The sequence below is a fragment of the Symphalangus syndactylus genome, chromosome 2, assembly GCF_028878055.3.
Source record: "Symphalangus syndactylus isolate Jambi chromosome 2, NHGRI_mSymSyn1-v2.1_pri, whole genome shotgun sequence".
NCBI lineage: Eukaryota > Metazoa > Chordata > Mammalia > Primates > Hylobatidae > Symphalangus > Symphalangus syndactylus.
In genome coordinates, this window is record NC_072424.2 from 132,523,647 (window position 1) to 132,537,039 (window position 13,393).

Sequence of the window (13,393 nt, forward strand, 5' to 3'; positions counted from 1 at the left end):
CTCCTGCCTCAGCCTCCCAAATAGCTGAGATTCCAGGTGCTCACCACCACACCTGGCTTATTTTTTGTATTTTTAGTAGAGATGGGGTTTCACTATGTTGGCCAGGCTGGTCTCGAACTCCTGACCTTGTGATCTGCCCACCTTGGCCTCCGAAAGAGCTGGGATTACAGGCGTGAGCCATGGCACCTGGTCCCAAACCATTTTTAAAAATGATGCCTGCCAAGGTCCAAACAATTTAACAAGTACTTATGTCCTAGCAACTTAGTAACCACTTGAAAAAAGTAATACACGTAAATAGAAGAAAATAATTTTTTTTTTTTTTTTTTTTTTTTTGAGACGGAGTCTTGCTCTTTCACCCAGGCCAGAGTGCAGTGGTGCGATCTCGGCTCACTGCAAGCTCTGCCTCCCGGGTTCACGCCATTCTCCTGCCTCAGCCTCCCGAGTAGCTGGGACTACAGGCGCCCGCCACCGCGCCCGGCTAATTTTTTGTATTTTTTAGTAGAGACGGGGTTTCACTGTGTTAGCCAGGATGGTCTCGATCTCCTGACCTCGTGATCCGCCCGCCTCGGCCTCCCAAAGTGCAGGGATTACAGGCGTGAGCCACCGCGCCCGGCCTAAGAAAATAATTTTTTTTCTTTCCTTTTTTTTTTTTTTTTTGAGACAGAGTCTCTCTGTGTCGCCCAGGCTGGAGTGGAGTGGTGCCATCTCAGCTCACTGCAACCTCCACCTCCCGGGTTCCAGCAATTCTCCTGCCTCAGCCTCCCCAGTAGCTGGGACTACAGGCACGTGCCACCATGTCCGGTTAATTTGTGTGTGTGGTTTTTTTTTTTTTTTTTTTTGTAGAGACAGGGTTTCACCATATTGGCCAGCCTGGTCTTGAACTCCTGACCTCATGATCCTCCTGCCTCAGCCTCCCAAAGTGCTGGGATTACAGGCATGAGCCACTGCATCTGGCCTATTTTTTTCATTTTTAAATAAGCACAATGACCTAACAATGGAGTGTGTATGCCTGTCCAGCACTTCACAACTCTCAAAGCCTTGAAATCAGATTGAACAATTCCACTCTTTTTTCTGCACACATCAATTTTCACTCAGTAGTTCCCTTTTATCCCAACAACTGTCAGAAACCCAACTTCACAAAGAAGGGAACATAGTATAATCTGATGTTGAAATTGTGAATTCCCTTGAGCTAGTAGTTCCTGTGGTGTCTGAAGCATTGGTATGTTTCCCTGGACATCTTCTCTGTTCCTTCTATGGTTCATTCCTTTGAATTTGTTGCTGTGCCTCAGGACACACTGGAGCATAGTTTAGCAACTATGCTCTTAACCCTTTAGCCCTTTTAACTACTATTTTCTCTTTCTCTTCTCTACAACTTTTTTTTTTAATCTCCTCTCTATAACTCTTGAAAAGAGTTTAAGGCTGGGCGTGGTGGCTCACACCTGTAATTCTAGCACTTTGGGAGGCCGAGGCGGGCGGATCACGAGGTCAGGAAATCGAGACCATCCTGGCTAACACGATGAAACCCCATCTTTACTAAAAATGCAAAAAATCAGCCGGGTGTGGTGGCAGGAGCCTGTAGTCCCAGCTACTCGGGAGGCTGAGGCAGGAGAATGGTGTGAACCCGGGAGGCAGAGCTTGCAGTGAGCAGACATCGCGCCACTGCACTCCAGCCTGGGCGACTGAGTGACTCTGTCTAAAAAAAAGAAAAAAAAGTTTAAATCACTCTCATCCCAAAGCAATTTGATTTCCCCTATCATTACGCTGATGCTGTTATCACTAAAGTCACCAATGAAGCCCCTTTACTAAATCTAATGCAAACTCCTAAACCTTAAACCATAGGTAGTTTAAGGCAACAGCTGATACTTTTGACTGCCATGACCTTATACCATGCAACCAAGATGACTTTATTTCCTTTAAGGTACAAATACCATTATTCTTAGCCTCCACTTTACTTGCCTGCAAAACTTTGTCTTTCACTGTGCCAGACTAACAGAATGGCAAGAATTCTAGTAGTTCCCCAGCCAAATACTAGACTACAGGGTTCAGGTTACCTCTGAACAATGGGAGAGCATTTGACTATGTCTTCCCTTTGCCAAGTCAAGACACTACAATCCTCTCTAGGCTCAGAAACAGGTGAAAATCTATTTTATCCTCATGCCAAAATTTTATCCCAACTTCAAGTTGACTTAATTATTTTGTCTAAAATGCAGACACAGTTTAAATTTTTTACAGTGCAGTGGAACAATGCTTCATATTATTGATCTTTATTTCAGAATAAAATTGTATGTTTACCCTTATAAACAAAAATAGCTCCCCTCCACACACACACACACACACACACACACACACACACACATAGGGAAGAGTAATTTACTCTCAAAAAGAAATCCAGGCCAGGTGTGGTCACTTATGGCCGTAATCACAGCACTCTGGGAGGCTAAGGTAGGATCACTTGAGCCCGGGAGTTTGAGATCAGCCTGTGCAACATGGCAAGACTCCTGTCTCTACAAAAATTTTAAAAAATTAGCCAGGTGTGGTGGCCCGCACCTGTAATCTCAGCTACTTACAGCTGGGAGGCTGAGGTACAAGAATCGCTTGAGCCCAGGAGGCAGAGGTTATAGGGAACTAAGATCAGGCCACAGCACTCCAGCCTGGGCCACAGAACAAGACTCTGTCTCAAATAATAATAATAACGATCAAAGCTACTTTAGATTATTTGTTTCCCAGGTACTTTTTTTGTATTTTTAGTACAGATGGGTTTTCACCATGTTGGCCAGGCTGGTCTCGAACTCCTAACCTCAGGTGATCCACCTGCCTCGGTCTCCCAAAGTGCTGGCGTTACATGCGAGAGCCACCACACCCGGCCTCAAAGCAGTGACTTCTGATTGTTGAGAACCTGGCATGCACAGAACTGAGTGCAGTACTTTCTCAAGCCACAGTAAATGCTCCTTTAGATGGAGTGATTAGGAGACCTCTTTCAGGAAGAGTGAAGGAGGAGGAGTCAGCTATGGAAAGGACAAGAGCAACAGCACCCTGTGTGAAGAGACAGTGAAAACACTGCTTGTTGTCAAGTAACAGAAAGGCCAGGGTGGCAGGAGGAGAGCCAGAGAGCAAGAGAAGGTGGTGTGAGCTGCAGCAGGCTGGACTGGGCCTTCAGGCCATGGTGAGAGGTTATGATGATATCAGATGGGCAATAGCAAAGTATTTAAGGGATTTAAGTAAGGGAGTGACCTGATCTGATTTATCTAAGATAAACATCCGTCGGCTACTGTCTGGAAATGAACTGTAGGAAGACAAGCAAGGGACCAGTTAAGAGGCTACTGCAAGTGTCGGTAAAAGATCATCGTGGCTAGGCCTGAAGATGGGAGGCGGTGGAGAAATCTGTGACAGAATCTGAGATTTTGAAAGTAAATATAAAAGCACTTAGTGAGTTATCGCTGTTACCTTCTCAGTAGCCAGCCCCTATACTAAAGCTGCCAATGAAGTAGAATGAAGGCTCTGAAACCTCAAAAAGGGCCTTACTTTCCCAGTTTCACGGGGCTCTGCGCACAGCTCTTAGGAAATACCTTGATTCCAAAACTCTCCAAACGTACGATCCTGCCCTCATGTTCCTCTCTTCCTTTGAGTGAATTCGGGAGTGATTGTTGAAAAATGACTTTCAACAAGAGGACAGCAGTGTTCGGGGTTCCACGATACATCCCTATCTTTTAACATCAATAAATATTTTTAAATTGGTACCTTATTTTGCGCTGCACGAGAGAAAAGGCTTTTTACTAGCAGCATCTCCTAATCCATCTAAGAAATACTGTATTTACCGTTACTCTAAGTATCCTAGGGCAAAATTCCTTTAGAACAATTCATCTTCCGAAACAGACGGGTTCCCTTTTCACCTATTGAAGTGTTGTGCATTCTAGGGTCCCCTTCCCGCCTTGCAGACAAATGCACTCATTGTGCCACTCCAGTCCCTGGATCCTATGCAGCGGGCATCTCCTGCAAGGAGCTGCTGCATGCCTGCTTCCCTCGCCGCCTGTCCCAACCCGCATCCAAGGCTTTGGTTTCTAATGTTCCCTCCCTGTGCAGTTAAAACAATTGAGTTCAGTTACTAAATAGATTACCAGGAACTTTTTCTTGGCGGGGGCTGCGGATGTTTAGGGCATTGTCGAGTAAAGTTCTGAAAAGCAACTAACCCTTGCCGCTTGTGCAAAAGGACCAATCCACCGGGAAACAAGCGAAACGCGCACATTTCCTAAACTTGCCGCTTCTTGGGCACGTTTAGGCTCTTCTTAGAGCCGCGCTTTGGAGCTGCCTCCTACTGCTGTACAAACCCGCCGTGGCGTTCCCCAGGATGCCGCAGCGCTCGCTCCCGCGTCCGCGGGGCGCGGGGAGGGGGCGAGGCGCGGGCGGCCCCGGGGCCAAGGCGAGCGCAGCTGAGCCCAGCCGGGCCTCCGAGCGGTGACGCTCTGGCCCCAGCGCGCTCGATGGTTTCCGCGCGGCCGCGGGGCCCGCACGGTCCAGTCGCCAGGGGGCGCGCTGGCCGGCGCCGCGGATCCCCGAGCTGCGCGGCCCGACTCGAGTCCGCCATATTGGATGCCGCAGCCGCTGCTGCCAGCGCTTCCTCCTCTGTCTTCGCCGAGCGGGGCTGGTTCCTGCGGCCCGAGCGGTGGGGAGGTGAAACAGGAGCCCGTCGGAGGAAGGGAAAGAAGGGGGTGGAGAGTGTAGGGGACGGGGCTAGAGGGAGGGGGACCGAAACGCAGCGGGGCGGAGAACAGAAGGCGCCGCGGCCCAGCCCCTCCCCCGCCCGCCGCCGACCCGCCCCGGCAGCGCCTCTGTTCCCTAGAACGGCGCTCCCCCCGCCCTAGCGGCCATGCCGGGGCCGTGCTGCCGCTGAGGGAGCCCTTCCCCGCCAGCGCGTGCCCTTCCACTCCGCCCCGAGGTCGCAGCGGCCCGCTCTCCCGCCAGCGCCCCCTCCTCGCGGCCACGCAGCAGCCCGCGTCTCGCTCTCCCCACCCAGTGCAGTGGCCGCCGCCTCTTCCGCCGCCGGGCTCGGGGCCTCCGCAGCGACAACATGGAGGCCGTGAAGACCTTCAATAGCGAGGTTGGTACGGCAGCCGGGTTCCCCTGCCCCTGCCCGCACCGCCCCCACCCCTGGTCGAGGCCGGGGCTCGGAGGGTGGGCGCGGGCCAGCGGGTTTTTTAAGGGTGGGGTGACGGGTGGCCTAGCAGTGCCCGTGGGGGAGGGGTGTTTCTCCTCTGGGTGCCCCTCCCCCTTGTTCGGGAGGAGGGTTGGGGGAGGGCCGCCCTGGGGCGGAGGGAGGTTCTGGCGTCTCCGGCGCCCTATGGAATGGCTGCGGGCTTGGAGGGAAAGACCCGGTTGGGCCCTCCCCCGGAGACTCCCGACGGGTCTCTCGAGGTCAGTTCCGCCGAGGCCTGTCCCGCCCACCTCCTTCTTGGGCCTTTGAGGATTTAAGTGGACGCTGGACATCACTCTCCAGACCTTCCCGGGTCCTCACTGAGGCTAACACCGATTGGGGGTGGTGGGGGAAATGAACCTACGGGGTGTTGATCTGTGGTCACGTTACACGTAGTGTTTATAATTGAGGCATTGTTGACTAGGTAATTTGCCAGCTAGGGACTTCAGCTAATTGGATTGTTGGTAGGCAGGCAAAGGTTATTCTGCGATATCTTCTATTTTTACTATCTGCTCTTCTAATCCATCACGACATAAAGACAAATGGTAGGGAGAGATCTGTGCATCGAGAGATGGAAGATTCTGGGGGAAACATTTCTCGCTGGCTCATTCACGTGTCAAACGAGATTTTAAAAAGCAGATTCCATTTTCACTGTGTAGTTGAATTTACTAGTCTGGAAGAAGACAGGTTTTGATGTATTTAATTTCTTTTTAAACTCCGACTTCAATAGGCCTTAATGTAAACATGAAACATAGCAAGTACACATCTGCACAGTCAGCATTAGTATCCCTACCCGTACGCCTTAGAAAGTGTAATTATGGCCGGGAACAGTGGCTCACGCCTGTAATCCCAGCACTTGAGGTCACGAGGTCAGGAGTTCAAGACAAGCCTGGCCAACATGGTGAAACCCTGTTTCTACTAAAAATACAAAAAATTAGCTGGGCGTAGTGGCAGGCACCTGTAATCCCAGCTACTCAGGAGGCTGAGGTTGCAGTCAGCCGAGATCGGCGCCACTGCAATCCAGCCCAGTGACAGAGTGAGACTGTCTCCAAAAAGAAAAAGTGTAATTATGCTGGTAACTAAATTAGCATAAATTTTATGAACTCTTGAAGTGCTAATACTTTATTCAATACTATGATTGTTAGAGTATCTTTAATATTTACGTCTTAAAATACGAGGCTTTTTGCTGTGACGGCCCAAATAGGACAGTACTTTTAAATGCCGTTGCATAATTTATCTTGTTTTAATTTCTTTAAAAAGAAAAACAGTATTTGAGAATCTTAGCCAAGAGGCTAAACGGTAGATAATATTTGGGCTATTTTGAATAGCGGTGATATATAACTTTTTTTGGAAAGCATTTTTTTAATACTACATTTTTTATTTTTAACATTGATAAATTAGAGCAATAGACTTGGGAATCTTCTTCTTCTTTTTTTTTTTTTTTTTGAGACAGAGTTTCGCTTTTGTTACCCAGGCTGGAGTGGCACCATCTCAGCTCACTGTAGCCTCCACCTCCCGGTTTCAAGCGATTCTCCTGTCTCAGCCTCCTGACTAGCTGGGATTACAGGCGCGCATCATCACGCCCGGCTAATTTTTGTATTTTTAGTAGAGACGGGGTTTCACCATGTTGGCCAGGCTGTTCTCAAACTCCTGACCTCAAGTGATCCGCCCGCCTTGGTCTCCCAAAGTGCTGAGATTATGGGCATGAGCCACTGCGCCTGGTGTTTCATTTTTTTTCATAGCTATCTTTTTTTGAGGAGTGTCATTCTGTCACCCAGGCTGGAGTGCAGTGGTGTGATCTTGGCTCACTGCATCCTTTGCCTCCTGGGTCCAAGGGGTCCTCCTCTCACCTCAGCCCCCCAAGTAGCTGAGATTACAGGCCAGAGTCACCACGCCCGCCACTTTTATTTTTTATAGAGAGGAGGTCTTGTTATGTTGCCCAGGCTGGTCTTGAACTCCTTTCACCTTGGCATCCCAAGTGCTGGGATGACAGATGTAAGCCACCATGCCTGGGGTGTTGTGTTTTTGTTTTTTGGTTTTTTTTTGCCCTCATTGGATTTAATTCCCCCTGCCACCCCCCTCCCCACACACAGTTTGATGGGTGTCTGTCTTCGGGGGGGGTTCCTCAAAATGTGGTCCTCCCCCTCAAAGGGCCATCCAAGACATTTTTTTTTTTTTTTTGAGACGGAGTTTTGCTCTTGTTGCCCAGGCTGGAGTGCAATGGCGAGATCTTGGCTCAATGCAACCTCCACCTCCTGGGTTCAAGCGATTCTCCTGCTTCAGCCTCCAGAGTAGCTGGGATTACAGGCGCCCACCGCCACGCCCAGCTAATTTTTTGTATTTTTAGTAGAGATGGGGTTTCATCATGTTGGCTAGACTGGTCTCGAACTCCTGTCCTCAGGTGATCCACCCGCCTCGGCCTCCCAAAGTGCTGGGATTACAGGCATGAGCCGCTGCGCCTGGCCCATCCATGACGTTTTAAACAGTAGCTCCCAAATATTAGATGTAAACAAGTGGTTAGTGCACTGTGGTTGGTCACAGTAGGGAAAAAAATGTTAATTCTAGTTTTTCGTTTTAATATTAATTAAGGATAAGGGGGGCCTAACATTTACATGTTTAGAGAGGTATTTCACCTGTTTTCTCATTTTACAGGAACTTGAGGTTTGTGGTAGTCCCATTTTAGTGTATGTAGCACTCCCTCATTTCCCCTTATGGATTTCAAAGAACTTAAGTCTTGTAACTTCCTTATTTATTTATATGCTCTAACTTCACCATATTTCAAAGTAGGGTTAGCTTAAAAATAGCAGTACAGAATCAGAGAGTTGAGGAAGGGAAATATATTTGAAGAAGATTCAGAAAAATACTTTTTTTTTGTTTAAACACAAAACAATACATAATACTGTTTTTTATTTTGAATGCAGTTTCTGTGAATGTTGTAATATTTGCTGATGTGTAGTAAACATTGTTATTGCAAATAAGTATGTACTGAGAAGTAGTTCAATGATTGTTTTCCATTAAATTATGTGTTACAAATTACAAAAATTAAAAAGGAATTCTAGTTGCAGGATTAGGAGAAAAGGGTGTTTTCGATGCTCATAGTCAGTTTGGCTTTTAAAGGTGTTTATCTTTGGGCTTAATCCATCACAACTTTCTCTGCTAAATTTAAAGATATCTTTGAAACATTGAATTGTCAATTCCATTTGCTTTGTAAGGAATCAAAATTTAGCTCTACGAATAATCAGGAATGTTTGTCAACAAGATATTTTGATACTTCACCTTAAAATATTGAAAATAGGCTGGGCTCGATGGGTCATGCCTGTAATCCCATCCCTTTGGGAGGCCAAGGCGGGCAGATGACTTGAGCTCAGGAGTTCCACGCTAGCCTGGCCAGCATGGCGAAACCCCCATCTCTACAAAACAACAACAACAACAACAACACAAATTAGCTGGTCACGGTGGCACATGCCTGTAGTCCCAACTTGGGTGAAGGGGTGTAAAGGAGGGGGCAGATGCTGAGGTGGGAGGATCTCGTGACCCAGGAAGGTGGAGGCTGCAGTGAGCTGCACCACTACACTCTGGCCCGGGCAACAGTGCCACCCTGAATCAGAAAAATTGAGACAGGTACTCACTGTTGACAGGTCACCACGCCAGGCTAATTGTTTGTTTTGTTTTGTAGAGATGGGGTTTTGCCATGTTGCCCTGGCTGGTCTTGAACTCCTGAGCTCAGGTGATCTGCCCACCTCCCCTCCCAGAGTGCTGGGATTACAGGCCTAAGCCATGGTGCCTGCCCCAAATGAAATGTTTAAAATACAAAATACTTACCTTTTATGGCTTCCTAAGGCTCAGGTTTTTCCAGACTGAATTTTATCACCCCCATCTTTTAATTTTGTGGAGATCATTGGTTTGAAAACCAGGAAGATGCCAGAGACTTTAGGAATATAGATTTTTGTGAATTGTGGGTGTGTGTCTGTAGTCCTAGCTGCTTGGGAGGCTGAGGCGGGAGGGTCTGTTGAGCCCAGGAGTTCGAGGCTATAGAGTGCAATTACTGCACCTGTGAATAGCCACTGCACTCTAGCCTGGGCAACAGTGTGAGACTGCTTAAAAAAAAAAACAACAAAAAAACCACCCAATAATATAGATTTTTAATCTGCAAACTGTGGATGAGTTTCAGCTATGAAAATCCCAGACTTTATGCAAGATATGTATGAGTTGTTTTTGTTATGTCTACCCTCCCTACCATAATTTCTCAAAGGAGTTGACCTTTCACTTCTGTGTTAAAAAATTACTATGTCAGAAGATCCTTTAATTGTGCAGGAATTATGTGGTAAATTTCTCTTCTCGAGTTAAATGAGATTTAGGCTCAATAATTTATTTTTTAAGTGCCCCGTGCTAATTTTGTGGGAGAAAAATAATTTCTATTTAAACGTCATCACTGTGATGAAAGTTTAATCCCATGACCACTACTTTCAATTCTGAAATGATGAAAGACTTAAGTTCAGATTAGAATACAATATTTCCTCAGAGTCACTGGGTGAGCAGTTAACCATAAGAGAATTATGAGTGCAAGCTATTGCAGTTGCTGCTGCTCTAAGATGGTGGCACTTGTAATGATTTAGCATTTCTTCCTAGTGAAAGGGTCGCAGATTGAACTGCCTAAATCTGTGGATTACTTTGGGACTGCATTGATTGCTGGAATGCAGCAGTTTTATGTGAGCTGCCTATCTCTACTCTGTACTTAAGAATGATCACTATATGGAGGTCATTCTGGTAGTATCTTGTTCTATTTTTTGTTTGTTTCCTCTTTTGTTTCTTTGAAAAGGGGTCGTGAGACAGTGGCAGTGCATGACCCATTCTTTCCTTTAGTTCGAGAGGGCATTTTAAAATACAGCAGATTGTTGTTATTGTTTAAGACTGAGTCTCTCTTGGCCAGGCTAGAGTGCAAGGACAGGATCATAGCTTACTGTAACCTCGAACTCCTGGGCTCAAGCGATCTTCCTGCTTCAGCCTCCTAAGTAACTAGGAATACAGGCATGTGCCACTATGCACATCTAATTTTTAAATTTTTTGTAGGGATGGGTGGGGAGTGTCAATATGTTGTCCAGGTTTTTCTTGAACTCCCGGCCTTTAATGATCCTGCTGTGTTGACCTCCCAAAGTACTGGGATTACAGGCGTGGGCCACTGCCCCTGGCCAGATTCTTTTAAATTTTAAAGTACTTAAACAAAAAACAAACGTAATCCCTTTACCATTAATCACACTTCAAAAAAGTTAACAGTAAATCTTTAATATAATAAAATACCAATCAGTGATCTGTTTTTTTCAGGTCCTTTGTATAGCTAGTGTATTACAGTGTAGCCTTTCCCCATGATCTGTTTCTCTTGCTGCTCTGAATAGGCTGAGTGGGAAGATGTAGGACCGGATATGTAGGTTTGAGATATGTCAGAAGAATAATTTCAGTTTAATTTCTGGATTTACCATAGTTCATAAATTGAGAGGATTCTTTTACCTTTAATTATATTTAGGCTACCTAAATTCTTAGTATTTTTTGTCTTTGGATCCTTTCGGATAGATTAAACTGTTCCAGGATGCAGGCTTTCCAGAATCAATTTAATATCCACTACATTTTTCTGTTCTATAAAGTGAACTCCCATCTCCATTTTATTTTACTTCCAAATTTGTATCCAGGGTGGGTATTTTGTCTAACTACAGGACTTTTTATAATCTCACCAACATCTAGTAGTAGACATGGGTTGGTAGAGAAAAGTGGAAAAGGTAAAGGGAATAATACAAACATGTGAAATTTGTTTTTAGTTTGTATGTTTTTCCTTTGTCAGTGGTTCAGGATGGGGAATTTATGGGAAGCAGCTCTAAAACACTGCATTTGTCTTTTATTTTCATCTACCAGGGAATCTGTCTCTGCTTTTCCTTTCCTGTTATCATTTTCTAGAGGGAGTTCTGGTTAATTCTGTCAGTCAGGCTATATTTTTTTCTTTTTATCTTGTGAAAGTCCTTTAAAGATGTAGCACATTGGTGTTATAAAGGAAGGAAGTCTTTCACTAACCCCTTTCTGCTCATATGAGAACCCAAGATCTAAGTATCTTGGGAACTATTGATATTTTGGGCTGGATACTTGTTTGCTTGGGGAGCAGTCCTATGCATTCCAGGATGTTCACAGCATCCCTGGCCTCTATGCATTGGATGCCACTAGCACCCTCCACAATTATGACAGCCAAAAATGTTTCCAGACATTATTAAATGTTTCTTTGGGGGCACAGTGACCCTGGTTCAGAATCACTAATTTAGGTCTCCTGTTAAACTGTCTTAAAACACTGTACTTTTTCTTCCAGTGATGATAGCAATTTTAAGTAATTTTAATAGTCTTTACCACTAGATAATAAGCTCTATGAGGACAGTGACTATATTTCCTTTGTTTCATGTCCTTGGTTCATAGCACAGTATCTTAATACACAGTATATATGTGAAGTAAAGATTTTTTTTTTTTTTTTTTGAGACGGAGTCTCGCTCTGTCACCCAGGCTGGAGTGCAGTGGCGCAATCTCGGCTCACTGCAAGCTCCGCCTCCCGGGTTCACGCCATTCTCCTGCCTCAGCCTCTCCGAGTAGCTGGGGCTACAGGCGCCCGCCACCACGCCCGGCTAATTTTTTTGTATTTTTAGTAGAGACGGGGTTTCAGCGTGGTCTCGATCTCCTGACCTCGTGATCCGCCCGCCTCGCCCTCCGAAAGTGCTGGGATTACAAGCGTGAGCCACCGCGCCCGGCCTTTTTTTTTTTTTGAGGCTGGGTCCGGCCTTTTTTTTTTTTTTGAGGCTGGGTCTTGCTCTGTCGTCCAAGCTCGAGGGCAGTGGTGCCATCAGGGCTCACTGCAACCTCTGCCTCCCTGCCTCAAGCAATTCTCCCACCTCAGCCTCCTGAGTAGCTGGGACCACAGGCATGCACCTCCATGCCTGGGTAATTTTTGTGTTTTGAATAGAGATGGGGTCTTGCCATATTGCCCAGGCTAGTATAGAACTCCTGGTCTCAAGAGATCTGCCCATCTTGACCTCTCAAAGTGCTGGAATTACAGGCGTGTGCCACCATGCCTGGCCACTAAGTAAAGATTTCTTGAATGAATGGATGCAATCCCGGGTAGCTAAGTGACCTTGGCCAAGGTCGTTAACATTTCTGAACATCTGGTTATTACTTTGGGGAGGAGAGTTGGAGAGGGGACTAGTCCATTAAGATTTCAGTTAGGTTAAATCCATCATGAGTTTTATGTTGTCTAGTAATTAAGTTATTTTCAAGTCTGATTTTGCTGTTTTTCTGTTTGAAATGACATATAGAAGTTTTTTTTCTACATTAAAAATAGAATACAAGGATAATTGAAACTGATAGTGGTTTTGAGAGACTGCATGATTTGAGAGTGTTACTCACACATCATTAAATATAAAAAAATTTTAGGCATGATTGAAATGCATGTTTCGTGGAGTTCAATTATTTCATTCTAGACTAGCATTTAATTTGTTATAGTAATTTTGATTAACATTTAGGGGACTTTATAGCCCCAGTGTCCTAAAGAGTCATATTCTGTGATCATTTGCTGCTTTTTTTTTTTTTGTGATGGAGTCTTGCTTCTTCGCCCAGGCTGGAGTGCAGAGGCGTGATCTCGGCTCACTGCAGCCTCCGCCTCCCGGGTTCAAGCAATTCTTCTGCCTCAGCCTCCCCAGTAGCCGGAATTACAGGCATGTACCAGCACACCCGGCTAATTTTTGTAATTTTAGTAGAGACGGGGTTTCACCATGTTGGCCAGGCTGATCTCGAACTCCGGACCTCAAGTGATCCGCCCGCCTCGGCCTCCCAAAGTGCTGGGATTACAGGTGTGAGCCACCGCGCCCTGCCCATTTGCTTCTTTTTCAGAAGGGGTATCGGTGGCTTAGAATTAGTGATAATGTTACTAGTTGTACATACAATTTCAGATATCTCTAAGATCAGTTATGCTGTTTTGGACAACTTCTAATTCATAATGGTGTGAAAGAATGTAATCAACCTTGACCTTGAACACTGGCTGAGCTCCTGAACTTTTAAGTGAGCTCATTTTGTCTGGTTTTGTGTTCTCAACATCTTTCTCTACTCCTCTCTCTCAGGATTGTGCCTCTACTCCTGCTTGTACAGACTGCTTTTCCAGCAGCATGGACACAAGAAGCATAGTAA

At 45.9% G+C, this 13,393-nt stretch overlaps 1 protein-coding gene across 1 annotated transcript in view; it reads left to right on the forward strand.

The window, feature by feature from the left end:
* The first annotated feature begins 4,548 nt into the window (after positions 1-4,548).
* The window catches only part of TIAM2 (TIAM Rac1 associated GEF 2), a 530,223-nt gene continuing 521,378 nt past the window's right edge, over positions 4,549-13,393 (forward strand). The window contains 2 exon segments of the mRNA XM_055267826.2: positions 4,549-5,095; positions 13,327-13,389. Of these exon segments, the coding sequence (XP_055123801.1) occupies positions 5,066-5,095; positions 13,327-13,389 (93 nt within the window). The 5' untranslated portion in view covers positions 4,549-5,065.